Below are 27,595 nucleotides of genomic sequence, written 5' to 3'. Positions count from 1 at the left end.
CCCGGAGCACCGAGCGCCCCCCCGCTTCCGGGCAGGCCCGCATACATGCAGGGGGAAGGCCTGGCCCAAGGAGGGCCAACAGGCAAGACTGTCCTGCTTGGGAAAAGCCTTTGCTCATTCAACGAAAGCGGATGCTCGTGACAGAGAACCACACGTGCACAGACAACGTGAGGGCCACAGCTTCTCCAACACGTCCTCGCCACTCAGTCCGCACGAGCCGAGGAAATGCGAGGCAGAAGCTGCTGGGCCCGAGGCTCCAGGGTGAGCTGGGGATGGTGGAAGAAGCTGCCTGGGAAGGGGCACAGAGAGCAGGGGACACGGGAGCCCCCTTCCTGCCGTCTGCAGCCCAGCAGCAACTAGGGACTGAGGTGAAAGGCCCAGGTCCCAGTACTTCAGGAGCCAGCACCCGCCCCCAGGAGTGAGGCTGTGCTTGGTGCACACCCTACCCTACAGCGCTGGCTTCAGGACCCCCACCCCACAGTGGAGGTGGGGAGTCGTGGTCCACCCAACCAGCCCCGTGGCACAGATCACTAACTTGGCAGCCCTCCCAAGAAGAGGAGCGCACCGTGCACGGCAGGGGCACAGCCCACACGCCACGCACACGCACACACGCACGGCGCGCACCCTCCGTGGCGCGACACGCGGGTCAGCACGCGACCTCCAGCGAGTGCTCAGCACAGTCCGCTCACAGGGCCGTCCCCGTCGTTCTCCTTCTTTAAAGTACGATGTCGCCTTTTGTTAGGAAACAATTCTGAGTCAGTAAGCCTGCATTTTCTCACATTTTAAATGGATGTCCTCACATGTGTGATTTTTCTTCCACTTTCTTATTTCAAAATGGGAAGGACTCCGGAACTATGTTTCTCACACTACGAGCTGAACCCACTAATGTGGGTTGTAAAATTGCCTCGGCGGGTCAGATCTTTAAGGGAAAAAAAAGGAACACAGAACAGAAACGATCACTGGCACGTGCACCAGACTGGTGTGTCTCACACACACACAGAGACCACACGCACACACATGCAGACACACACAGACGGGCACAGACCGCATATCCTAAGTCACTTTATAAAATGAATTTCATGGTCACGAAGTTTCAAAAGTTTGATCTGGACCAAATGGTCGCTGTGCCTGGCCTCTCACGTGGGACAGTGCGTGTGGGACACCGGGCCTCGGCAAGCCCGCCTGCCAGGACTGGTCTGCCGGGAGGTCGACCTGTCTTGGGAACTGCGAGGCACCCTCTGCTGAAGAGGCTGGTGCAGGGGAAGCAGCCGCGAGACGCGTGGCTCTGCCCCAGTCCCAAGGAGAAGGCACCGCCCCGCCAACAAACACAAAGCCACACGTACCAACAGCTGTAACCGGGGGAAACGCCCTCCGAACGCAACGCAGTTAAGTGTGTCCACTGAACCAGGGTCCTCACAAGCTAGCCCTAAACCGCAACCGAGCGTCGCCACTTTCAAAGCCGCTTCTCAAACTCTGCTCCAGACACTTACTGGAAACTTCACTTACTAGAAGTTCTTCCAAAACGTGTCTTACAGAATGCAACGCCCAACACCCCCGAACTCCCAGCCTGCTCTGCAGTCCAGGTGCCCGGGTTTCCTGCCTGCTTCCGCGGCGGCCCCCAGCATCATGCACTGCATCGCCAACCCTGGAGCCCTGCCGACCCAACAGGCTCTGGCAGTTATGAGAAAAGTTAAGAGAAGTTAAGAGAGAAGCAGTTAAGTGGGGAACCTGGAGGCTCCGGAACCACAAGCTCGGGGGAGGAACGCTACTCAAGGCCCAGGCCCCTTCCTCCCGTGTCCCCGTGCCCCCCCAAGCGGTTATCAGGAAGCACAACAGTCTGCCTTTCATTCGGGTGGCCTCAGCTCAGTAAGAGTCTGGGATCTGCCACTCTGTGCTTTGGCACCTGGACGTGCGCACCTGGGACAGCTGCTCTTTCTGCCCTAAGCCCAGCACCCAGCTCCTGGCCTCCTTGGATCAAGTCCCTTCAGATAACCAAATCTGGCCCCTAACCCAGGTGATCCTGCTGGGGTCTTTCCCCAACACAGACAATCAGAAATCCTGGTGCTGCAAACCCGGGGCCCCTTCGTCAGGTAAGGGAGCGGCGCTGCCAACGGCCACCCCAAGCAGAGCAAGAGAGGGAAGCTAGACCGCTGCTCACACACACAGAAAGGAAAGCTGAGACAGGAGGGGCGAGCCAAAACCCAACAGCAGGGCAGCAAGGGGACAGTCACCCAGGGCTCCACAGCCACCAGGACTCCTCCCCTGTCCTGCAATGCCCCCACGGGCCAGAGGAAGACACTGCCTTGTGCTGCTGTGCTCAAAGCGCTTACGCAGAAACCTACGGGGACTATCGCCGGGCAGACACACCATGGTGTTCTTCACATCTCACTGTTGAGTTTAATACATAACCGGCCAAGGATGTTCTGACCGTGGTTACGCCGCCACACCCAGCAGAGAGCCACTCAGAGTCCACGCCTCACTCCCCGGCCCAGAGGCCAGCCCGGACCCCGGGAGGCAGTGCTGAGGCCCCGCAGTGCCCTGGACTGGAGTGGAGGGCAGAGCCGTCCCCTCGACCTTGCTGAGGAGCTACGGTGGGCACGGCTGACCTGCCGCGAGCAGGCCGCTGCTGGGGACCGTCTCGGGGCCAGCGTCTGGACTACAGTCACAGAACGGAGCAGCACTGCGCCACGGGGGGAGAAGGGGAGACCCAGGCTTTCTGAGTGCCACAGAGTCAGCCACTGCCGACGGGAGGTGCCCCCGGAACGCAAGGCGAGTCAAACCGGGAAAGGAGCCCAACCTGGGAGGCAGAGGGCAGCCCCCAGGCCCTAGGGCACAGACAAACGCCAATGCAGCAAGGTCGGACGGAGCAGAGCCGTCTCACAAACGCTAACCACGGCTCCTCTCCCAGTCGGAGCCCGGATGGAGGACAGAAGCCCTGGCTCAGACGGAAGCAGTGAGGAGGCTAGTCCAGACAGCAGAACAGGGGACCTCCAGCACAAAATAAAATTTAAAAAAAGACATTTGGGTGCCGCCCCCACACCATGAAAACAAAGTCTGAAAAGCCCACCGAACAGGAAGACCTGCTTTGCTTCATGGAAACAGGTCAACAAAGAAGGGCGGCGGGGGAGCAACCTGGTCATCGAGGGGCAAAGACCACCAGGACGGAAGGGACCCTCTGCACCACGAGAGCCCGCCCCCAAGACGAAATGTAACCCCCAATTTCAGAATGACTGTACTCATCCAGAAGCTCCAAGAAGCCGTGAGGGACCTGTGCTGACGCCTGAGGACCAGAGAGACTCCGGCCCGGCGGACGGCTCCACAGCAGAGCCGGCCCTCGCGGCTCCCTCCGGAGGTGCGCGAGCAGCGAGCGCCGGGACCCCACCACCGAGACTGCCTCCAGCCAGAAACTCGTCCTGAAGCGCCCGGAACCCTAGACCCTCCAGGCCGCTCCGAGCAGGCGCGAGGGCATCAACCCCTGAATTCTGAGGGCGGGTAAACCGACCGAGAAATCAACATCCTAGGCTGATTTGGGAGACCCTGGGGTAACCAAGCCACCGACGGGCGGCCTGTGTTCAGACTGCGGCACTCCAGGCCGCCCGGACACCGGCACGTGACTTTCGGCAATGCGTTTAAACCACCTGCTCTCTCCCTCTCAGCCAGCGCGAGAAACGAGACACCAAGTAAACAACAGCCTGTGCCCAACTCCAACCTCAGTGGCGCATGGGGACTGCGCGAAGGCTGAGCTCGGCAGAGGGAGGTCCTCCGGCCGGCGCGCAGACAGACTCGTGACGCCGGAGGTGTTGTGAATCACGCTCCCTCCCTGCCTGCGGCCACTCTATGAACAGAGACCAGACCCCCCGAGAGGACGGCCTAGAAGGACATCCCTCCGCTGGGCGCGGCACCCTCCTGGACTGCGGGAGGCGGTGGCACTCCGCGGCCGGCCGGGGCATCATCCACGCATCCGTCCACTCACTCTGACGGGGTTCAGGGTCTGTTTCCGTCTGCCCAGCATCATGACCTCCGGGCGGTGTCCCCAGTCACCTGGGGTGGGTGAGCAGGCTGGAGGCGGCAAACCACAGCTTCTTTCACCAAGTGGCTGCTTTGATGCCCCAGAGCCCAGGCTCTCAGACACCTCTGCAGGGGAAGGGGTGAGCCCCCTCCACACGGGGCACAGGCAGAGAAAGCAAGAAGACTCAGGGTTCTTCTCATGAATGCCCCATCCAGAGCCCATGCCCTCGGGCGCTCCAAAACACATGTGGTCAGGCAGGCTGTGCTCCCTGGGCTCCCTGGCGAGAGGCTGGGTGGAAGCAGCAGAGGAGGCTGAGACAGCCCAGTGCGTGACACCCACAGGACACGCACCGCCGGGCACCTGCCCTGGCCAGCCCTAGAGACCCTGGGACACAGCCCCGCAGGTCTCACTGTCCTGCGTCCAAGAGGACGGCCAGCAAGTGGAGCCTGCAGAAGGGAACAGAGCCTGGTGAGAACCCAGCACCCCACGGGACCTGAGAAAGAGACCAGGGCTGGGACCTGGAACCTTTCTGTCCTGGGCAGCCTTGGCCACCTTGGGGGGGGAACGGATGACAGGCTGTGGCACTGACAGAGATGCTGCCCCAGGAGAGGGGGAGGCCACCAGTGGGGCCCGCCAAGTCTCGGGATCTGTTGGGGGAACACCATAGGGCTTCACGCGGGCCTCGGGATTTGTTTCCGGAAGAACGTCAGAGCCCAGGTTCACCTACGGTCACGGCGGGAAGGAAGCTCGCTGGAGTGAAGACAATTTCTACAAGTCCCAATGACTCTTTCCGCAGTCCCACACGCTGCAGACTTGGGCGCCTCCAACCTCACCGTGGCGGGGCGCAGCACGAGAGCCGGCGGGGCGGCAGGCGGGCAGCGGAGCAGACCCGGCGCGCCTTCTCCGTAGCCCTACTGAGCCGCGCAGGCGCAAAAAGCAAGGGCCTTGCTGATTCTCATGAATAAAGGCAGCTTTACGCGTCTCTTAAAGGAAAGCCGGGCTGTGACAATCACGCGACGCATTTATTTATTTGGGAATACCCACTGCTTTGTAGGTTATGCTGCCTGTGAGGCCAGAATCAGACACCAAACTTCTCCCCCAAGTCCCATCCGTTCTCTTTTCATCGCCTCCCAGGAAGGGTCTGGTCTCTGTGGCCTCAGGAGCTGGAGGGTGGACACGCACGCCAGTGGGGCTTTCAGAGGGCAGGCCGGCTGGGCGACCCCCAGAGACCGGGCTCTCTGGGCCCGGCCCCGCCCCCGCCCAGGCTCTGCTCCATGGGCCTCAGGGGCTTGGAGAGCACGAATGAGAGCAGAAGCAGGAGGTGCAGCAGAGGGAGAGGGAGAAGCAGGCGTCCCGCCGAGTGGGGACCCTGATGCAGGGCTCGGTCCCTGGATCCTGGGATCATGAGCTGGGCCAAGGCAGATGCTTAACCGACTGAGCCCCCCAGGCGCCCCACCCCTGGACTGTTTCTTACCCCGATACCACATCGCCCTCACCTCTGCCTTCTCCCCTCCCTGCGACTCTCAGCGGGGACTTGGGTCCCGTCTCTCAGCTACACTGAGTGGGCAGAGGCACGGAGTCTTAGTGCAGCGCAGCCAAGCACCTTCATGAGAAAATACATTCTGTCTTATGTTGGGTTAAAGGGGCAAGTCACTCTCAAACTGTTAAGAAAAGAGAATATACGTATATACACACACGTGTGCGCGCACACGTGTGTGTCGGGGGCGGAGGCGCGGGGCGGCGGGAGGGAACCGGCGAGCAAACCTTGCAACGCTCGGGAGTCTGGGCGAGCACACAGTGACCAGAGACAACCTCTGCCACTCCGGACCCTGCACACGGCAGACAGAAAGGAGACAGCAGCAGCTGGGGTGGGAGAGCGGACCAGAGGAGCGAGAGTGTACCGGACAGCCGGGTTCTCAAAGCAACACCAGAACCAGAAGCCAGTGGACGGACATTGAAAACGGGCTGGAAGAAAGCACGCGAAACCACACTGTGCAGTGAAAACGCGTGTCAACAACGAAGGCAGACTGGAGGCCGTTTCAGGCCGACGGGGATGGGGAGCTCCTCACCCGCAGCCCAACACTGAAGAAAGAAAACGGAAAGGATGTCCTTCAGGAGGGAGGAGACCAGAGGCACAGAAACCCACAGAAATCTGGTAGCAAGAAAATACACACACCTACTCGTGAGCGCACGCAAGTCCTGAGACCGCACAGGGTCCGAGGTCCGAAAGCCGCGAGTTGGGGGGGAGACAAAGGGGCTCATTAGCATCAGACATTGAGTTTAGGGTCTGTGCTGTAAGTAACCTCTAAGAGAAAGGAACGCTGCCTGAACAGCTTCCAGAATGGGGGGCTGGTCAGGACGCAGGACGCACAAGAACAAGAGGCACCCGGGTGGCGCAGCTGGTCAAGTGTCCTACTCCCGATTTCAGCTCAGCTCACAACCTCAGGGTCCTGAGATGAGGCCCACGTCAGACTCCATGCTGGGCGTGGAGCCTGCTTGGGATTCTCTCTCCTTCTGCCGCCCCCCCCAAAAATGAAAGATTAAAGAATAATAATGTACAAATTCAAACAAAAGGCAGACAAGCAGCGCTGCAGGCAGGCTGGCAGGGGAAGGTCTGCCCACACACCTGGCTACCGGCATACACGTTAAGGGGAAAGGGCTGAAAGGAAGGCCGATCTGTGTGCCGCCCACTTAGGTGACCATTACTGACCTACGAGGTCTGCCACGCGCAGTGCAGAATGTTGCGGCAACCCCCAGCGGCTCCCACCTGTTTCCTGCTCTTCCACAAGGTCTGGCTGCACCCCCTTTAGTCCATGCCACATGCCACACATTTCCCCAGGGCTCTGGCCTTTTCGCTCTTCTGGGGCTATCTTCTGATGAACAGAGCTTCTCGGTCTTAATGTAAACCAAATTCTCTTCTCCTCTATGATCAGCACTTCCTGGCCCGATTTAGGAAAACCGTTCTTAACCCAAAGGCCAAGCATAGCGTCTTCTGTGCTATCTTCCAGAACAGTGCTGTCCAAGAGAAACACACCACAAGCCACAAATGCCAGCCACGTCTGTACTCCGTTTTCTAGCAGCCACATTAAAGAGTAAAAGGAAAGAGGCGAAATTAATTTTAATAATTCTGTTTGGCCCAAATTATCATCCTTTGAAAATGTGACACAGGACACAGAAACATCTCACGTTATTTTCTTCGAAGTCTAGGTGTCGTACACTTCCACGCATCTGAAGCGCTCGATGAGCACGTGTGGCTCTAGAACTCTGACACCTACTCTCCTCCCAGCCCCAGTGTTCTGGGTACGGTATGACCTACGGACAAAGCTGTTTTTAATATACGGCTGTGCAGCCGACCCCGCACGCTTCATTACAAAGACTCTGCACCTTCCCTTTTCTTTCCTCTGGAGAACAGGCTTGCCGGAGACCTTCCCTTTAGCCCTATGTTCAGGGCATCAGACTCTGGCCTTGACGACTCTGCCAAAGATCCCGTTTCCGGCGCGACAGCGGCTGCTCCCATGCTCGCGCCCTCCCGTCCCTCCACGTCCTCTGGCTAAGACTGCCCCGCAGGTGACACCTTCCTTTCTGATCTGTGCATCCAAGGCTCTGTACTGCTCTCTGGTCTACATGCAGCCCACAAGTCTCAACAGGTAGTATTTTTGTTATCTTTCAGCTAAAAATATTTTCTACTTTCCATTACGCATCATTCCTTGTCCCCCCCCAGTTCCTTAAAAGTGTGTCTCCTCCTCATGTCTAAGCACACGAAGTCGGCCTCTTTGTTTATTTCCGGTTGGGCTCCACTTGGACCCAGAACTGGGGACGGCCGCAGTGGGCGGAAAGCCGCTGAGGTTTCCATCAGTCTGTGCTCTCCTCTGAGCACTTCAAGAGGACATGCAGCCTGCGCTGCTGGGCTCCCTGCTCGATTGGCTCGAATGTGGGAATCGTGGCTCCCGCGGACCTCGGCCGGCTAGCACGTATGGTCAGGGTGCGGCTAGGCTGAGCTGCCGTGACGAGGACCCGCCCTTCCCATGCATTAGTGCAGGCAGGGGTGGACTCAGCCTCCCAACACCTTCCTAAGGCCCCAGGCCAGCAGGGCAGCTCCACATCCTCCCCAGGGGCTGTCCAGGGACCCGGAAGGTAGGAACAAGAGGGGAGGCAAAGCCAGGACAAGCAGTGTTTTTTTCCTAAAATTTTGTGTCCTTTTACCAAACTCTTATTTCCCCCAGCCCCTGGCACTTCTCTATCACTCTGTTCCTGAGTTTGACTTTTTCTTTTTTTAGATTCCACTTATAAGCGATGCCATGCGCTGTCTGTCTTTCTCCATCTGGCTTATTTCACTTAGCACAACGCCCCCCAGGGTCACGCATGTAGTCGCAAATGACGGGACTTCCGTCTCTGTTAAGGCTGGATGGCATTCCATTGTGAAGAGACACCACATTTCCCTGTCGACCCACACAGGTTGCTTCCGGACCTTGCCTGTTGAGAATAGTGCAGGGAATGATGATGGGAACACGGACGGGTCTTCAAGATCGATTCTGTTTGGATAAAGACCCAGAAGAGAAAATGCTCGATCATATGGTAACTCTGGTTTTAACTTCTTGAGGAAACTCCACACCGTTTTCCCCAGTGGCTGCACCAACTGACACCTCCACGGGCAGGGCACTGTTCCCCATCCTCACCAACGCTGGCTGTCGCCTGGCTTTTTTATGGCCGCCATTCCAACGGGTGTGAGGGGACAGCACGGTGTGGTTGTGATGTCCATTTCCCTGATGATGAGTGATGACAAGCATCTTTGTAGGTACCTGTTGGCCATCTGTAGGCCTTCTTTGGAGGACATGCAGATGGGAGACCCTTTAGGCCACGAACACCGCGTGAGCGCAGGTCAGGAATCTCACCTGGAAAGGGCGCATCAGAGGGCTGACCAGCCTGCAGGTAACCCCAGGGTGGGAATGGGGGTGGGGCTGGAGGGAGATGGAAAATTTGGACAAAGGTCTTTTAAGCAGGAGTATGATATGATCAGCTTTCTGCTGGCCTGTGGAAGATCAGAGTCAAAGGTAAGAACAGGCGGTCCCCAAGCCCACATCTGGGAGAGCCCAGAGCCCCAGGGCCTGCCTGGAGGGAGTGCAGCAAAGCCACGGCCCCGGCCAGGTTATGCAGTCTAGACCGGCCCCTGGACAGGCCTGCGGCCGGAGCCATGAGGTGTGTGAGAGGCCAGGACACGGCCTGCACGGGCACGGGCTCTTGGCCCAGGCACACAGGCCAAGAGTGCAGTCTTCGCCCTAGACCCCCGCAAATGTCATTTCAGGGGACATTTTATTATTTGTATTAGAAATCAAAGGACTCAGACTTCTGGGGAAAAAGACATGGAAAACAGCAGTGCTCCTATGGATGGCTCCTGGCAGGGACACCTGGCTCTGGAGGGCAGGGTGGCCCCGTAGCGACCATGCTCCCAGCTGCCGTGTTACCAGGCGCACCGTGACCGCAGCTACTGCAGAACCGGCACAGAACACCGACAGGACAACTGGGGACATCTACAGGTACTGCATCTTGACCCTACATCCGAGTCCCTGGTCTAAAAACAAACCATCAGAACAGACTCAAAGTCCAGAGCCCCGTGGGCCCTGGCTCTGGCCCCTACACTACAGCCCACCCCCACTGCCTGGTCCCATCCTCGCTCCCCCAGGGGACAAGCCAGCCCAAGCCTGGCACCTTTGTCACCTGTGGCACTGCAGCTACCAACTGCTGGAGGCTGAGAAAAGCACCTGGCCTGGCGTGCACAGGGCCGGCCACGGAGGAGACCCTGGCCCCCCGAGTCCCGCACAGCAGCACCTGCTCCTACCGTGCGATCACCACCAGGTGCGGCACGAACAGGTCCCACGGGGAGCCAGATGCCGGAACGCCACCCCAGCTGGCAAGGAACCGTGGTCCTCACACACAGGTGTGGCTGCAACTTGCGGCCCGACACCAAAGGCCCACAGGCACGCTGCTGGCAGCAGGAAGGGGCAGCACCCGGTCCACGGGACGGCGACGACAGCGCATCTGACCACACTGAGCCTGCCACCAGCCCAAGGCCCTGGTCAGCCCTGACCCACGTAGTCCCTGCTGTGCTGACAGGAGCAGGTAGCGTGCTCCGCGCAGCGAGAGGCAGATGCGGGCCAGCAGGGGACACGGACAGCAGGACCCCTCAGGCCCCTTGGCCTGTGTGCTGCTCCAACGACAGTGCCCCCAGGGCTCGGCCAGATGCCAGGTAAAAGGACCGCGAGCACAAGGCTGAGGTGCTCCATCCCGGGAGGTCACGGCAGCTCCCCAGGTCTCCATCTGAGAACCCCCTGAACGACCCGGCGCACTGGCGCACAGCGGGGGAGGGCCTGCTGGGCAGGGGGCGGTCGGGCCCTGGTGCCGGCTGGCACAGACCCACCTGCGGAGGCCCCCTGCACCCCCTCGTCCATCTCAGGCCCCAGTGGTCCAGGGCGGAAGTCTGAGACGGCCGGGCAGGGCCCCGGTGCCTCCTGAGAGCGATGTGAGCCCCACCCACAAAGGCCTCCTCTGGCGCCAGCAGCAGGGCCGTGGGCTGTGCCCTCCCACAGAGCCTCAGGAGAGAGGACACCTTTTGGGGAAACCAAGGGCCCCAGCCAGGATCCTGGTGACAGCTCAGACCTCAGGGGCCAGCAAACCACAAACGCTCCTTAAAACCGTGAGTTCCGTGAGGAGGCCAGAGGGGAGGGGAACCCATGCAGAGTGCAAGCCCTGTTCCCGGGCCCCCAGCCCCGTGCCCAGCAAGCAGGGGAGCCCGCAGGCCGCCGCCCTGCTCCTCGCAGAGCCCTGAAGACAGAGGGGACCTCGGGGCTGAGCGTCCGCATCACTGACAGCAGCTGCTCTCCGTCGGCCTCGGAGGAAGCACACCAAAGCCAGCGAGGTCACAACAAGACAACACTTTATTTTCCCGTGAATGATAAATGCCAGGAACTCTCGACACAACTCCGCTGAGCCCAGCACTTCTTCAGCCAAAAAGGTAGGAGGCCTTCCCAGCAGGAACAACAGAATGTACTTGAAAACAAGGATTTTCATTACAAAGCGTTTCAAAACCCTAGCAGGCGGAGCAGGGACGCAGGTCTCCACCCTGACAGCCACGAGCAAACCCCGAGACCAAAGCACAGAATAGAAACGAGCGCCCTCTGCCCACCACCAACACAGAGCTCAGGCCGGGGGGCCGCTCCCAGGAGGCAGGGTGGCAGCAGGGACAGCCCCTGTGCGGACACACTGACCCATAAGACACGCCCATGTGCCCTTGGCAAAGCACGTCCGTCTCTCTGAAACCAGGAAACTGGATTACAAGGCCCGTGCCCGCCACACACCAGGCACCCGCTACAAACTCCGCCCCAGCCACAACCATCCGGCAGGGCAGGGGCTGGGACCTGGGGGTGCTGAGGCACAGGGGGCAGGCGTGATGCCCAAGACCACGTGGCCGGCAGAAGGCACCCCGAACCAGCGCCCTCGCCTCCTTGCCAGCACCCCCTCCCGAGAGCAGCGCCCACAGGCCACATGCGGGCTGCCGACACTCACCTGGCCAGCTGCCCACCGGCAGGCGCAGGGCTTCCCGGGCCGGCCTTCTCCCTGACCACACCAAGCACGACAGAGGCTACCAGGGGTCTGCGGCAAAAGATGAAGCCCGCGCTGAAGGGGCAACACTTGTGACAGACTTTATCCCAGGCGCGGAGAGCCGGTGCGGCACAAACGCCCCTCTTCCGGACGGGAGGGCCACGGTCCGGGCAAACAGGTACCGGCCCCGATCTCCTGCTGAAGCCACCGTGCTCCGCGGCACAGCCCATGTCAGGCACGCTCAGGAAAGCTCGGGCAGCCTCAGGCCCCGCACACCCTCTGCCCTGGGCCACCCCCCAGCTCACCCAGCCAGGAGGGAACATCCCACCACCCAGAGCAAGAAGTAAACACACTTCAGGAGCACGGCCGAGAGGACACCAGGCCCCCGGGGGGGGACTCCTCTCTGCCGCCCATCATCAGCCGGAGGGCAGGGCTGGCGGGGGAGGGCGGCGTTGGTGGCCTAGATTCCTTCCCAGCCCTTCTTTGTTCACTCACCCCAACAGCCAAGAGGACACGGTGCCAGTGCCGAGGGACTGGGAAGAGGACTGGGGGGCGGGGGGGGGGTCTCGGCCACTGTGTGAGCCGTTCACAGTGATCCTCCTGGGGACTGCTCTGAGCCAGAACTGCTGTCCACCGAGCTTCCAAGCGGGCCCCCAACTCACCCAGGACCTCAGAGCATGAGAAGTCCTTGAGGGGCACTTTGAGAAACCCTGCTCTGGGGTCCCCACATCACCCCTGCCGCGCTGCTGTCTCAGTACTCTCTGCGGCCTCAGCAACCAAACAGCCCGAGCAGGCCCTGGGCAAGCAAGGTGCTCCTGACCAGCTCCTGGCACCAACGTGAACGGAATTTCTTCCCAGAGAGCACACCAAGTGGTGCACACGCTTCCAGCAACGCATGCACGTGTGCATGTGCGCGTGCGTGCGGGGCGGGGGGTGATGAAAAGACTGTACGAGAAAACACGAAATGCTGGGAAGATCCCCCCGACGCCAGCCAGGAGGAAAAGGGCAGGGCGCAGGGCCAAGCTCTGCTGTGCCCACAGCCCTCCCCAGGCTACGTCCCGGAGCTGCCAAGCCGAGGGCCTGGGGCTCACTCGCTCAGCCCAAACACGCTCACACCCTGCGGCATCGCTGGTCCCCGGCCAGCGCTCTGGTCTCCTGGCACAGCCTGGACTGCCCGGGGATCTGTGGCAGGCCGGTCACGGCCACAGGCGCACTCCGCCCAGCTCGAGCGCGCACGCCCTCAGGAAACAGCAAGAAGCGGGGGCGGGGGCTAGTCCCACCTGGGCCAGTTCGAGCGTCTCCCCTACTCTTGTTCCTTTCAGAACAAACTCTAAAGCTTAGTACTTGGGATCACTGCCCTGGAGTACACGGGACTCAGGCCGGTCGTAAGAAAGCTGGGCTGCTTGGTGCACAGCGAGCAGACGGGTGGTTCACCAAGGACACGGGGCCCCGCGTCCAAGAACATCAGCCCAGCCCTCTGCAAGGGAGCGCACCCTGACCAAACACCCCTCCTTGCTTACCCAAGTGGCAAAGATCCTCGTCACAGGAGAGTAACGGTGGCAGCTGGCCACAAAACGGGGGCGAGTGCAGGCCAGCGCCTGAGGAGCGTGCAGGCTGGAATGGCTCCAGGAAGACCCCCCAGGTCCTCTCCGGGAGCCCACCAGTCCCCTCCCAGAACTCCTGCTGAGGAAACACCAACGCTGGGCAGCGACTGACGTGCAAGGACACTCAGAACCGCCATCCGCCGGGAGGAGACCCTGAACACGCCGCCACGGAGGGCGAGGGGGTCACGCACATCCGCGGGCGGCCGCGGACCGCTGGGGAAAGTGCACCCTGCGTGACACCAGCTCTCAGCGTTGAGTCACGCTCTCTGGGTGCTGGGATCACTCACTTTTCGGTGTCTGCACGTCCTGTGTTTTCCTGTTTCTACAACAGACCTGTGAAACCAAGTTCCACGGGCGCAGGGACCCTTGAGTGCTCCCATGTGCCACGCCAGCAGAGCCACGAAGGCAGGCCCGCTGGCGCTCAAAGGCAGCACCGGAGGACACGAGTGTCAGCTCCACTGCACTCAGGAAACTTCAGAACATTTGATTCAGGTTCTGGGATTCCTCAGACTCCCTGGACATCCAAGCGGACCTCCACCCTCTCATGCACTTTGGTGGTCCAGTGCCCCCTGCAGCTGCCCCCCCTTCTCCGTGGGCCTCGAAGAGCACTCTGCGTAGAAGGGACAGTATGGACTCCAAAGGGTGCAGTCCCTGCAAATGACAAGTGCCTGTGCGTCCACTCTGGCGGCCCCGGGCACGGCCCACCGAGACGGCCCGCACAGCACAAGGAAGCCTTCTACCCATCCCACGTCTCCCCAGCACAGCCCAACCCAGGGAGCGGCGGAAATGCACCCACGCTGCCGTGACAGGTCCCCTCTGCCTGGTTCTACAGGTCTCCGCCTGCTGAGCCACACACAGGACTGGCAATCACCAGTGCCTGTGGACAGGAGTCAAGGCCAGGGTCACCTCCCGTGACTCATGGCCTACAGCCGTGCAGTCTCGGCCTGGCCCAGGCCGGCTCCCTGGCACAAGGCTGACTCCCAGGGCTGGGTCGTTCCCACCGCAGGGTCATCCTGGCACTACTTCCTGGCCCCCACCCACCAGGAGCCGGAAGCCCCACCCAACCCGGCAATGTCTCCCACCAGAACCTCCACAGCAGGTGAGATCAGCCCAGGGTGAGACCCACCGCCTGGCAGCCTGATCCGTGGAATGCTGCTGGGGGCAGCGGGAGCATCCGTCACTTCATGCGGGGACCAGGTCCCGGGTGTGCCAGTGCACCAGGCCCTGGGGAACCAGGAGCAGGTGCAAGTCCATCCCCACCCTTCAGAGGTACAGCCTGGGGGAAACCAAGCTGGTGCCGCCAGCTCGCGCCAGCGGTGTCCGAGGCGGGCCACCGCACAGGGTGCATCTGAGAAGACAGACTGCAGCCCCAGAGACCCCCAGCACACGCCCATCCTTCCGAGCAGCCAGAAGGGACGGAGGAGGCCCCAGCAGCTCCCCTTGCAGAGCTCCCCACCCTCTCCTCCCAAGCAACCAATGACCCACCCTCTCCCACCCTCCCCGGCCACCCTGGTGCCAGGCACCTCCACGTGGGCAACCCCAACCATCTAGAACCACGGCCGCCACACAGTAAGGGAAGGAAAACAGCTCACTCCCACTGCCTCAGCAACGAACCAGGCCCAGGAGGATAGGGACCTTAGGAAGGCCACATGCTAGGGTCAGCACCAGGACCGCCCCTGCTGCCCACACCTTCACGTCCAGCCCCCAGTAGCAGTTAGGAAGGCACCACCAAGATCAAGCCGCGGTGACAGGAGCACCCAGCTGTCTCCCATCGGCCTGCAGTGCCCATGCTGCTGGACCCGCTGCTGGACCTGGGGGGCCCACTCGGTAAACATCACCTCCAGGGCACCCCCCTCCCACCGCCCCTGCTGGGAACACTCTGCTGGTGCCCCCAGTTCTTTGAATGGGAGACAGTCGTCGTGACCTATCAAGGGGGTCTGCTTCGGTGAGCCAGGGTTAAGCAGAGATAGGACGGCTAAAGGGGTGAACTGCCTGGAAGGGGAGGCCTGGCCCAGGGGCTGCTGGCGGGGGCTTCTAACCCACCGCGCAACTATCGGGGGCAAAGGCTGTGTGCTCCGGCGCCTGCTGCCAGGTGGGGTTTTGTCGTCTGTACTGACGTCCCGGTTAGTCGGCCGTCCACGTAAGGCTGGCTTCAGGGCGGGTGCGATCCAGGTACCACAGCACACCGCCACACACTGCCCTGTGCACATCGCACACTCCCTAAACCCATCACCGGCTGCCCCCACCACTGAAGGGCAGTATGGACCCCGTGGAGTTGTCGTCCCCTCCTTTTACTCACAGGCCTGGCTGCGGGCGGGGAGGCCCAGGCATTCACGTGCTGAATGGCTAAATGTGCTGGGAGCGACCCCTTCCCAAAGGCATCCAGGGCCAAAGCGGCCTACGAGCGGTAACACAACGGGCCGGTGCTCTGGCAGGCAGGTGCTACTCACGTTCCAGAGCCCAGCTCTGCCTCCAGAGGGACACCGGGCCGTGTGCCCTGAAGGACACGTGGCCACGGACAGCCACCTGCACCACAGAAGCAGCTCCCAGTCGGCGCCCCTCCTCTGTGCCCCGAGCTGACAATGAGGGGTGACGGCCCAGCAGGGAGGGCGCAGCCCACCCTGGCGGCATGTGTGTTCTGGAAGCGCCTGCTTCACGAGCAGCTGGAGCCGGGTGCTAACGTCCACCAGCGCTCCCTCCTGGAGGGGCCGTCCTCCGTGCTCCTCTCCGCGACCCCGCAGTTCCCAGGGAACCTACAGGATGGGCCAGAGGGGCCGCGGCTGTGCGCAGAAGCCAGAGCCCACCGGGGAGGCTGGACTGAGCCAACAGGCCCTGAGCGCGGGACCTGGGGGCCTACAAGATTGGAACCTGCCGTTGGCTCCGTGAACTGTGCTGACGGGCCACGCGTGATCCACAAGGGAGCACAGTCTCTACCCCGTGGAGTGTCGCCGGCAGGGCCCCGGTTCTCACCAAATCACCTGCTTGACAGCAACTACAGCACCAAGTCGAGGCCAGGTCCCCACGGCCTGCTCAAGGCCTGCCTGGAGCGGGGTCGGGGGGGGGGGGAGCGACGAGACAGAGGGGGCAGCTCTCTCCGGAACAGGTGCCGCGGAAGCCCCAGGCTGCCCGGACGCGTGGCTACATCCGTGCCGTGGGCCCTCGCAGGGCTGGGCGCGCTTCTTCACTCCGCGGGCGGCAAAGCGCCCAAGGGAAACAGTCACCCAGGGTCAGGGGCAAGCCGACCCGCACTTGTCCGGACCCCTCGCTGCTGCCTCCACAAGCTGCTGAGAGAAACGGGGCCGGGGAAAGGCAGCGCTGTGCGTCCGGAAACAGGCGCAGGGCAACGGCTCCCCCCAGCAGAGGGCTGAGCCGATGGAGGACGGTCGTGGGGCCCTGCTCGCTCAGGATCGACACCTCCACAGGGGCACGCGGCTCCTGCTAAGCAGACGCCTCCTTTTCGGGGCCACCTGCGAGGGCACAGCCTCTGCTCCCGACTTCCCTGCCTCGCGCCCGGGCTCTGCCACCATAGGCGTGACTGCCCCCCCACCCCCCTGCAGGCCCAGAGACAGGAAAAGAAAGGGAGGGAGGGAAGGACAGCGGGAGGAGGGCGGAGGGCGGTGGGGTCTCGGCGCTGGGATCTTGGCGCTGGGATGGCCCAGGAGGAGGTGGGGTGGGAGTGGGAGCTGGCACAGGCCAGGTGCCTGGGCCACGAAGGGCAGCGTGGTAAGAAAGAGGGTCTGCATGCGGCCGCCCCCAGCAAGGAGGCAACAGGAGCAGGAAACCAGGAGCTCTGCCGCGGGAAGAGCGCTCCGGCCTGACGGCTGTGCGGGAGGCCCAGGTGAGGTGAACACGGTGCGAGCGGGCAGGAGCGAGGACACGCCTCTCACACACTCTGGGAGAAAGTAAGGGGCGCTGAGCAAGGGCCAGTCTCGGTGAGGCCAGGCCAGGGCCGACTGCACCTCCCAGGCCGGCACCCTCTCGGCCTCCCACCTTCGGCACCAGGAACATACTCGCCAATGAGAAGGTGCAGACCCCAGGGAATGAGCAGCTACCGCCCCACGCCTCTGACAGCAAAGGCCACCGTGCCTTCCCCGCCCTGAGTCCCAGGTCGGCGTCAGGACAGGCCTGGGGCAGGGAAGCCAAGGGACAGCCCAACAAGCCCTACAGCGCGAGGTGGAGGTGGGAGAGCAAACGGGCTTCCCCAGTGCCTTTCCGACAGCAGTGGGGTCGTCCCGGCTGAGGTGCCGGCATCGGGCAGGGGAAGGCAAGCCTGGAATGATGACATTCTCCCCGCTCGGGGAGCAGGCAGGCCACTGATAGAAGGTGCTGTCCGCCTGGGGATGGCGTCAGGCAGCCTCCAGAGACAGCCAAGCCCCAAGACCCCCGCACACTGCCCACAGGCACCCTGAAAGTCAGACCTGCCACAAAAGCCCTGGGCTACGCTCCAGGTGCCAACCTTGCGATCCCGGGAGCAGCTGTGCCCACAGGACGGTGTGGCCATCAGACTGGGCTCTCCTTAGGGACCAGGACACCAGGGCTATCTGCACACAAAAGCAGCTGTCTGAGAGCAAGCAGACGTGACAGTGACCAAGTGACATGCTGGGCGACAGCCCACTCTAAGGGCTGCAGCGCCATGGGTTCTCAGTGAGGACCTGCTGAGAGGGACGGCGGTGGGATGGTGACAGGGACGCACCTCGCACACACCAGGCCCTGTGTGGAGGTGGCCACGGGCGCCGAGCCACGGTGGGTGCTGTGCACACACGCCCGGGTGGGGGAGAAGAGCGAGGACCCCCACCCCACGCCCACCCGGGGCCGCTTGCAGGGATTAGAGGCCAGGCTGGTGCCAAGGCCCCCGGCGGCTGGGGGAGGCGGGACCCTCCACAGCAAGCCCGAGCCGCACCCGCACTGTACGGGGGCACCTCACAGGGTCCCCCAGCCACGGCTAGGAAGGGGTCCCCTGCAGCCGTGCTGCAGATGAGCAAACTGAGGCTCAGGAAGCCCTAACGGAGCTGCAGAGTCAGGGCTCAACCCTGAGGCACGTGGTCCCTGAGCCACATCGCCCTAAGCGCCTCTGTGCGGAAAAGCCCCGCGGGTCTCCTGACAGACCTCCCCGGCCACCCGGTGAGAATGGACCAGCGCTCCCAGCCGCGCGCCGTGCTCTGCAGATGGGGCTGCCAGCCACCGCCCCTTCCCCACACGGGAGACCCCTCCTTCGAGGGGGAGAGTCTGTCCCCTCCCACTGTATCAGGGTGGCTCCGGGACTTGTCTGACCGACAGCACAGCAGAGATGACACTTGTCTTCCAACAGCTCCCGCCGCGGCTCCGCTCTGGAGCAAGGCCACGCAAAGAGCCCTCACCACGGCGCCTGAAGTGTGGCTCTTCTACCCACGTGAAGACGGTACTCGCCTCTCCCGTTCTCGCACCCGTGCAGGGCAGAGCTTTCCAGAAGCGATGAGTCGTGGTAAGATTATAACAAAATGAACCCAGATAAGGTCCAGCTCATGAGGCTTACAAAAAAGTCAGGCCACTCTTATCACGTGTTTTATGCTGCAAAATATGGTTATTTATAAAAAGAAAAATGTTTAGGGACTTCAGAGTGGCTCAGTGGGTTATGCCTCTGCCTTCAGCTCAGGTCATGATCCCAGGGTCCTGGGATGGAGCCCCGCATCGGGCTCTCTGCTCCACGGGGACCCTGCTTCCCCCTCTCCCACTACCTGTTACTCTGCTTGCTTGTGCTGTCAAATAAGTAAATAAAAATTAAAAACAAATTCATGCTAACATACGCTGAGTTTATTGTTCTTTTTAAATGAGTTAAAGAACATTTTTCCAATCTGTTGACTCCCACTTCTATGACGGTACACACTGACAGCTATAACCCATACCAGTTCAGTAATTTTTAAAAACGTGGGAGGGGGTGAGACCAAAAAGGCTGAGAACTCTGCACCAGAGTCCACACACAAAGGGGCTATATGGGGAAACTGAGGCCCCAGCCACCAACCCGCAAAGCAGGGAGAGGCAGCAGTGCTCGCTTGGAGCCAGGAAGTTCTGGGGCTCATTTCACAGCAACAGACACGATTCAAAGCCCAAGCTGAGGAACTGCTCAGACGGGCCCCAAAAGAGAGCGACGTTTATGTGGCACAGTGAGGCCAAGTACGGAGGACCCCAGGACTGGATGTGGGGCACACACCTACCACCCACCGAAGCCCCCCACACTATTCTTGCACGTTAAACCGGCAAGATATGCGGGGGTTCCAGCTGCTGCCCTCGGAGGACACGGCCAACAACCAAGGGGCTGAGCACTCCACTGGCTGTGGGCAGGGCAGACCCCGCCCCGACAGCGAGCTCCAGGGGTGCCGCGCTCTCGGAGAGAACAGTCCGCAAGCCCAGGGCCGGCCTGGTGGAAAGGCTGGAGGGGAGAAGGGAAAGACGGCACACACCCCTGCTTCGCGACGTCAGCCTGCCTTCTGCATGCCCATGTGGGAGCTCTGGGCCCTCACCCTACAAGAAATGCTCAATTAACACCGAAAATCGCCACCACTCCTGGGCATACCGGCAACATTCCAAACAAACAGAAAGGTGCGATACGTGGTAGGTCTGGTAGGTCGAGACGACAGGCCGCACTATCCCTGGGACGTAGGCGGGAACGGTGACAGGAAGTAAAAGAGTGAGTGTCCCGCCCCGGCAACAGTGCATATCAGCTCTTTCAAGCTAGGAAAGGAAACCCCTTCAAAGAGAAAGGAGCCAGAAGGTGACAACGTGAATGTGGCCAGAGCCGCACGGTTCCACAGAACACCCAGAGCTCCCACGTGGCCTGGACACCCCACCCACCACCTCCTCCTCCTCCTCCTCCAAGCTTCCAGGTTCACTCCTTCCCCGACTGTTCCTACTTCCACGTTCCGGGGGGTACCACAGAGCAGCACTCACCGCGGACGGGTGAGCCCCAGCCAGGAGAGATCCTGTACAGAAAGAAAAACAAACACGGGGAGACAAAGAGCGGGAGGTGCTCCCACCACGTCAGACAGGCCCACGCGCACCTCCTCCTCTTCCGGACAGGCCGACACCCGCAGGAGCAAAGGCACACCACCAAGAGCAGCTTCCTGACTAGCTCCCAGGGTCCAGGTGCCCGAAAAAAGTGCAGAGAGAGCCTCACCGAGCACCTCTCTTGCCACACCAGCACGTTCACGACAAACCAAGAGTGTGGGGTCTGGCTGTGTCTGAGTTTCCAGGACCACCGCAAGGGCGATGCAGGAAGTGCTGGGACAGCGGGAACACCAGCACAGGCACCCCCGCCGACCCCCACCTTCCCAACACACACGGCCACAGCGGAGGCCACGGCTCCCTCCCACGGGAGACCTTAGAGCGGACAATGGCCCCGTAGTACCCGGGGAACCCCTCCCAAGCCACGGCTAGCTGCTGACAGGCTCTGACAGCCAGCGCCCCAGTGCCGTCTGGCTTTTCCAGGGCCCTGGGCGGTGGCACGAGGTGGTAAGAACTGCAGAACGAAGGCCAGAGGCAGGACTCCGATGAGGGTGGACCCAGGCCCTCCCAGGCTGTAGGCGTCTCAGACGCACTTGCGATGAAGACAGGCTACCCTGCCCAAGGCTGGCAACACATCCCGCCCAACCCCTTTTCCCGGCAAAGCATTTCTGCGGCACCTCCAGTGAGTTCCCATCCAGAGGCACGACTTTGAGGACACTCTGCACAGGGCTCCCAGGGGACACAGAGCTCGGCCCATGAAGGGGTTCATGGGACCGCCACTCTCCTCAAACGGAATCTGGATGCAAATCAGGCCCAGGTCCTAAGGACTGCCTGAGTGGGGCCACTGGCACAGCGGCTGTCCCTGGACGTGTTCCACCATCACAGCTTCCAAGGGGGTTGACAGCTGGAGGACGCTTTTGCCACTCAGGCCTCCACGCCTTTGCACCGGCTTGGGCCAGAACCTTTCCTAGTTCCTATTGGAAAATTCCCACATATCTTCCTACAGCAGCCAACTGAGCACCCCTGCTCGGAGCCACCCTGCCAACCTGGCCTCCCCACCTCCAGCTCGACCTCATTCACTCCTCCATACTCCGTCCCCCGCGTCCGTGGCCCTCGTGCCAGCCTCAGAAAGCAGACACTATGCGTCCTTGATCTTGGAGGTGCGGGGCCGGGCCCACCACAGAGGGGGTGTGCAGTCAGGACCCGAGGTCTCCCCAGCAGAGGAAGTGGTCCAGCTCACTGTGGGAAAAGGCTGGGTCACAGCAGCGTCACTCACAATGGGCAGAAAGTGGGAACAACGCCGCTATCGACAGAGCAGCGTGCAGAGCTCCAGACTCCGGACCGTCACTGGCAATGAAAAGGACTGATGGCAGACACGTGCACAACACGAACCAACTTTTAAAATGGTCGCTAAGCGAACCGGCTACAGAAGACCCCGTGCTGTGACCCCATCTGTGGGAAATGCCCAGAATCGGCAAAGGGAGAAACAGAGAGAGAGAGACAGAGACAGAGAGAGAAGGTCCATCAGTGACTACCCAGGGGAGGGACAGGGAGTGACCATTGACGGATGCAAGGCTCCTCTGGGCCGATGGCAACGTCTGAAGTAAACTGTGTTGACAGCTACACCACCCTATGATTTTCCTAAAAGTCACCTAATTGTTAGACTTAAAACAGTAACCTTTATGGTATGTAAATTACCCTCAACGAGACAGTTGAAGGAAAGTCCAGAGACGCAAGCAGGTTCAGTCAGGGTGTCCTCACGGTCAGTCCCGGGCAACGTCCGCCCGAAGGCAAAGTGCAAAGAAAAGGCCAGGAGCACCCCGCGGCGCGCCCACACCGGCACGTGCGCACAGGGGTCTACCTCCTTCCGCCCAGCACGAGACTCCTGACGGCAAAGCCAGGCCGGCCGGAAAGCCCCGCGGCCATCCAGACACGCCTGCCCGTGGGCCGAGAGCGCCAACCTGCGACGTGCTCCGCGCTCAACGGCCAAGCCCGGAGGCGGGTCTCCAGCAGAGCCAGGGGCTCTCGGCCACGCAGCGCACCCACCTCCTCACTGCTCCAGGGCAGCGAGGCAGCAGCAGCCCCGGGAAGGGGGCCCGTGTGCGCCTGGCCCTGCCCCAGCTGCGGGCCCAGGGCGGGCATGTCCCAGCAAACTGCGCCCCGCCGGCCCCGCCCAGGACCCGCGGGCGGGTGGCTCTGCTCCCCCTGACTCTGAAGTGGGAGGAGGTGCATTTCCTCTTCTACATTCCCAGATGCTTGGAAGCTTCTGGACTGTGCTTTCTGCCGGGTAAAAGCGAAGCCGCACGTCTACCGTCTGCTCACCAACGCCTGTCACTGCTGGCAAGAGCCAGCGTCAGTCCCCGCACGCCGCCACACCCCGCGCCCCGCGGCCCGCACTGCCTCAGGCCACGCGGAATCTGGTGCAGCTCATGCAGCGTCCCTTCTGGGGCTCCTTCCCACGGGCAAGGGCAGCATCCTGTCCTCAGCTGTCCAGAAGGGAGACAGCCAAGGACCAAAGACACGGCCACACCACAAGGGGTGACCCCTCTCAAGTGAGAAATTACTCTTTGTAAAAAGAAAGAAAAATCCCCGCGGGCCAGTTCCAAGCCAGGCAGAGGGATGTCGGGAAGCCACGCGTGCAAGCTACACACCCCGAAGTTTCCTCCAAGTCAGTCGCGGCAAACTCCGACAGCAAGTCGCAACACGCCGGCGCTACTCTTGGCTTCCCGGGGCAGCTTTCCTGCAAGACCGCCCTTTCCTCAGACAAGGCCGCCCCGTGTCACTCAGCAAAGCGCTCTCCCAGACGGGGAAGAGCGTCTGTTCGCGGCTCTGCTCACAACCGTGGCTGGCGGAGAGGGCGGGAGTGGTGTCTGCTACTACAGCCGAGTCTGGCCCGTCACCCGAGAGGAACCAACGCAGAGAAACTCTTCCGCCAAAAACAAAGAACAAAACTGTTTAAAACATAAGACGAGAACCATATTCCAAACTACCTGGCTGATAACGAGCTGTGAGTTAACAGAAGAAATCAAGAAATAGAAAGAACACACTTCCTCATTCTTCCAGCTGAAAACCAGTTAAAGGGTTAATGGCCAACTGAAGCCCCAGCTGGTCACACAAAAGGTGCCTGGGGGGTGAGCTCCCTCACCTGCAGGACGGAGCTGGGCTTCCCTGCCTGCAGCAGACACGGCACCCGCGCGGGCAGGGGGAGGGCGCGGGGGTCCCAGCACCCCCCGTCCTGCACTAACACCTTGAAAACAGGCTCTTGAGAAAAGTCACTACTTGACCACTGAAATCCTGTCACTTTTGTTTAAAAAGGGTGGGGGAGGGCGCCTGGGTGGCTCAGTGGGTTAAGCCGCTGCCTTCGGCTCAGGTCATGATCTCAGGGTCCTGGGATCGAGTCCCGCATCGGGCTCTCTGCTCAGCAGGGAGCCTGCTTCCCTCTCTCTCTCTCTCTCTCTCTCTCTCTCTGCCTGCCTCTCTGTCTACTTGTGATATCTCTCTGTCGAATAAAAAAAAAAAATCTTTAAAAAAAAAAAAAAAAAAAAGGGTGGGGGACTCACGAGTAAGGAACTGGGAAAGAATTCACAGTCCACAATGTGCGCTGTGCCACCCACGACAGCGAGAAACACCCAGAGATCACCACACTCCATCCTGACCCCTCTTCGGGGACCTCCGGTGTCCTCTGGACCGATTCCAGAGCCTGACGGCAGCAGGGGACTCTCTCCCCTGCGGCGCCCATGGAAGCAGCAGCCCGGGGCCGCGTCCCTTTCCCAGCTGTCCTCCTCCAGCACCCGGACCTGCCTCCTCAGCTCGGGACCGGGAGGGGAGTCCTCCGCTGACCTCACCCAGATGACCGCCTGCTTCCGAAGTCTTGACGAGGGCCTCGGGAGCCAGTCCCTGGGAGCCCAGCGGTGGGGGGACTTGGGATACTCACAGCGATGGCACACAGCCCACAAAGCCCAGAACCCAGCCAGTTCAGAAGCCTGAGTGCTGGTCAGTTTCCAGCGCAGAACACCTGCTCCTCGGACAGGGACCACGAGAAGCACAGTGGCGGGATAACCGTCAGCGTCTCCCCCACGCCCGCAGGCTTGGGACGCAAAGCTCGGCCAGTTCGACCCCCCGCCACATCCCTCCGACGCAGCCCCTCCGGGGAAAGGCAGAGCGCGGCTGGGATTTGGCTGCTTGGCCTCGAGGCCGCGTGTCTGCGGCTACAAAGGCCTCCAGGAAGCCCAGCTCCCTGCTAACCGAGGCCAGGACTCACCAGTGCCGGGCAGTGTGCGAAGTGCTTTCCTCCACTACCTCGGTTTCCCCTTCCGAGTCCTCCCACGCCGTCCGCCCCACAGACGGCTCTGACAGCGCAGGTCTGGAGAGGTGCAGCGGCCACCGCAGGGCCCAAGGCTAACAGCGGCGGGGCTAGGACAGCAGCGTGCCCCGGGCGGCCCCGGGCCACGCGCACGCCGGCTCCAAGCCCGCCCCGGCCACGCTGGGCACTTCTCTCTGGGCTCTGGACGCATCCACCCCCGTGGGCTCCGCGCCCCTGGCTTCCCTTCCGCTGGCCTCCAGCCGACCCGCAGGCCGGGATGGGTCCGACCCGCCTCCGCGGTCACGCCGACGGCCCCCGCCCCCGCCCCGCACCCGGAAACCAGACGTCCATCCGACCTGGCGCCTCCCTGCCGGGACCCAGGGGTCCGACAAGCACGTCCGCCCGCCCCAGGCGAACCGTAGCAGCCCCGCACGCGCGGCCCCGGCCCCGGCCGGCCGCCCCGCCCCGCCCCGCCCTGCCCGGGCGGTGGGGGAGGAACGCGGGCGCTGAGCAGAGACGTAGGAGGACCCGCCGACGCGCCCGCCCTCGCCGCGGCGCAGACGCCGCAAAGTTCTGACAGCGGGACCCCGAGCAACTTCCCGCCGGCGGCGAGCGTCCCGCCGTGGCGGCCGGGTTCCAGCGAGCCGCACCGCGCTCCGGGGGACACCGCCGCGGCGGCCGGCCGCGCTCCCTCCCGGCTCCGCGCTCCGGCCCGCCGCGCCCCGCCTGCCCCGCAGCCTCGCCCCGAGCCGCGCGGCCGGGCGGACGAACCGGGGCCGCCGGTTCCTCCGCTCGCGGCTCAGGACGGTGCCGGCCGGAGCGAAAGTTCCTCCTTCCGGAGCCAGCTCCCCGCGGCGCCCGGCGACAGCGGCGGCCCCCGGCCCGCGGCCCCCGTCCTGCCCAGGCCGGCGTCCGCCCCGCTCCGAGAGGCTCGCGTCCGCGACCCCGTCCCCGAGGAGACGCCCCTCGCCCGCCCCGCCCGCTCCGCTCCAGCCCCACGCCCTCGACCGGCGCCGCCCGCAGCGCGCCCCGCGGCCCCCACCGCGGCCCCGGCCCGCCCGCCCGGCCGCCCCACTCACCCCATGAGCCAGTCCATGGCTGCTCGGGGCCCGCCGCCCGACACGCTCGGCCCTCAGCCCGCGGCGGCGGCGGCGGCCGGAAGTAAACACTCGCTCGCACACTCCCACACGCGCGCCGCGAGCGCCGCCGGAAGTGACGCGCCGCGCGCTGCCTGCCGGGAAGCGTAGTCCTGGCTGCCCCTGCGCCCCTCCCCCCCCCCCCCCGGCCCCCCCTCGATCTTGAGGGGGGCCCTCCCCCCCCCTCCTCCATTCCCCCCTTCCACCACCACCCCCGCTCCTCCCCCCCGCGCCCCGCGCCCGGATGTCCTCTCACACTCCGGCCGGCCGACGCCCCACACTCCGGGATGTCCCCTCATGCCCGGATGTCCCCTCACACTCCAGGCTGACCCCTCACACCCCAGATGTCCCCTCACACCCCAAATGTCCCCTCACACCCCGGGCGTCCCTCACACTCCAGATGTCCCCTCGTGCCCAGATGTCCCCTCACACTCCAGGCTTACCTCTCACACCCCAGATGTCCCCTCATACCTCAAATGTCCCCTCACGTTCAGATGTCCCCTCATGCCCGGATGTCCCCTCATGTCCAGATGTCCCCTCATGGTCTGGCTGACCTCGCACACCCTGGATGTCCCCTCACGCCCCGGATGTCTCCTCATGCCCCAAATGTCCCCTCATGCCCTGATGTCCCCTGATGTCCAGATGTCCCCTCACACCCCGGATGTTCCCTCATGCCCGGATGTCCCCTCACGCCCCGGATGTCTCCTCGTGCCCCAAATGTCCCCTCACATCCTGGATGTCCCCTCATGCCCTGATGTCCCCTCATGTCCAGATGTCCCCTCATGTCCGGATGTCCCCTCACCCAGGATGTCTCCTCACACTCCAGACTGACCCCTCACACCCCAGATGTCCCTTCACGCCCCAGATGTCCCCTCACGGCCCGGATGTCCCCTCAAGCCCCAAATGTCCCCTCAAGTTCCGAATGTCCCCTCATGTCCGGATGTCTCCTCACGGTCTGGCTGACCTCTCACACCCAGATGTCCCCTCACGCCCCGATGTCCCCTCAAGCCCCAGATGTCCCCTCATGTCCTGCTGGCCCCTGCCCCCGGGCCGGTTTCCTGGCCTGGCCTGTCCCGCGCACCCCTGTGCCCAGCGGGCCCCCCCCTTCCCCCGCAGAGCGGCTCCAGAGCTCCCGCCCCCACCTCGCCTTCTCTGCAGACCTGGGGCAGGGGTGGGGTGGGAGGCTAAGGCTGGGGCAGGGGTGGGGCGGGAGGCTAAGGCGGGAGGGCTGTCAAGGGCAGCGGCCCCCCAGGCCTTTGGGCCCCCCACGCCCCCGGCCCCTGCCGCCCCGCAGCAGAGAGCAGCTCGCGCACCCATGAGGCCGCTGCCCTGGGAGCCCCGAGTGACGGGGGGGGGGGGGGGGCCGTCGTGCCTGCCGCGGGGAGCGAGCCTGGGAGTCGGGGTCCGGCCACGAATACGGAGCTGCTGGCCCAGAGCGGGCTGCGTCCTCGGGGGTCCTCTGGGCCGTGGGGCGTGGGGGGCTGCGCGGGGTCGGCCGCCAGGTGCCGCGACCCCCAGCCCAGGCGCGGGCCCTGGAGAAGCTGGGCGCCCCCCCCAGGAAGGGGCTCCGGGGCTGCAGATGGCAGCGGGGGGTGCCCCGCTTGCTGTGACCCCAGCACCGCTGTCGTCCTGACACCTCGGAAAGCGAGGGGAGTCCTGCGGGCTCAGACCCTGCCCCCGTGTCCTCGCAGCCGCGCTGGCGCCTCCGACCTCCCTCGTCCCCCTTAAGTGCCCGAGAGGTCATGACGCTGGTGGGCCGCAACCTTCACCACCAGCAGCCACCTGCGCCCTGGCCCAGGCGGCACCTGTCGCTACTCTGGGAGATGCAGCGCACGTGCGGCTGGGCCTGCGTCCTCAGGAGGCCAGCGCCCTCGCCTGCCCAGCCCCTCCTCCACCTGGGACAGGGACCCTGGGGGACAGAGCAGGGCCGGGTCCCACCCACCCACATCTGCCTGCTGCGACTGTCCGA

The 27,595-nt window shown here is 62.9% G+C and overlaps 1 protein-coding gene across 1 annotated transcript in view; it reads right to left on the bottom strand.

Moving 5' to 3' along the window:
* MOB2 (MOB kinase activator 2) overlaps positions 1-25,685 on the bottom strand; it is a 68,926-nt gene extending 43,241 nt beyond the window's left edge. The window contains exon 1 of the mRNA XM_032879809.1: positions 25,570-25,685. Coding sequence (XP_032735700.1) covers positions 25,570-25,586 — 17 coding nt within the window. The 5' untranslated portion in view covers positions 25,587-25,685. The remainder of the gene's footprint in view (positions 1-25,569) is intronic.
* Positions 25,686-27,595: the final 1,910 nt, after the last annotated feature.

The sequence above is a fragment of the Lontra canadensis genome, unplaced genomic scaffold (genome assembly GCF_010015895.1).
Source record: "Lontra canadensis isolate GAN:19392208 unplaced genomic scaffold, GSC_riverotter_1.0 scaffold66, whole genome shotgun sequence".
Classification (NCBI taxonomy): domain Eukaryota; kingdom Metazoa; phylum Chordata; class Mammalia; order Carnivora; family Mustelidae; genus Lontra; species Lontra canadensis.
The sequence above is the reverse complement of the archived record's forward strand: the minus strand, read 5'-3'. Positions and strand labels throughout refer to the sequence as shown.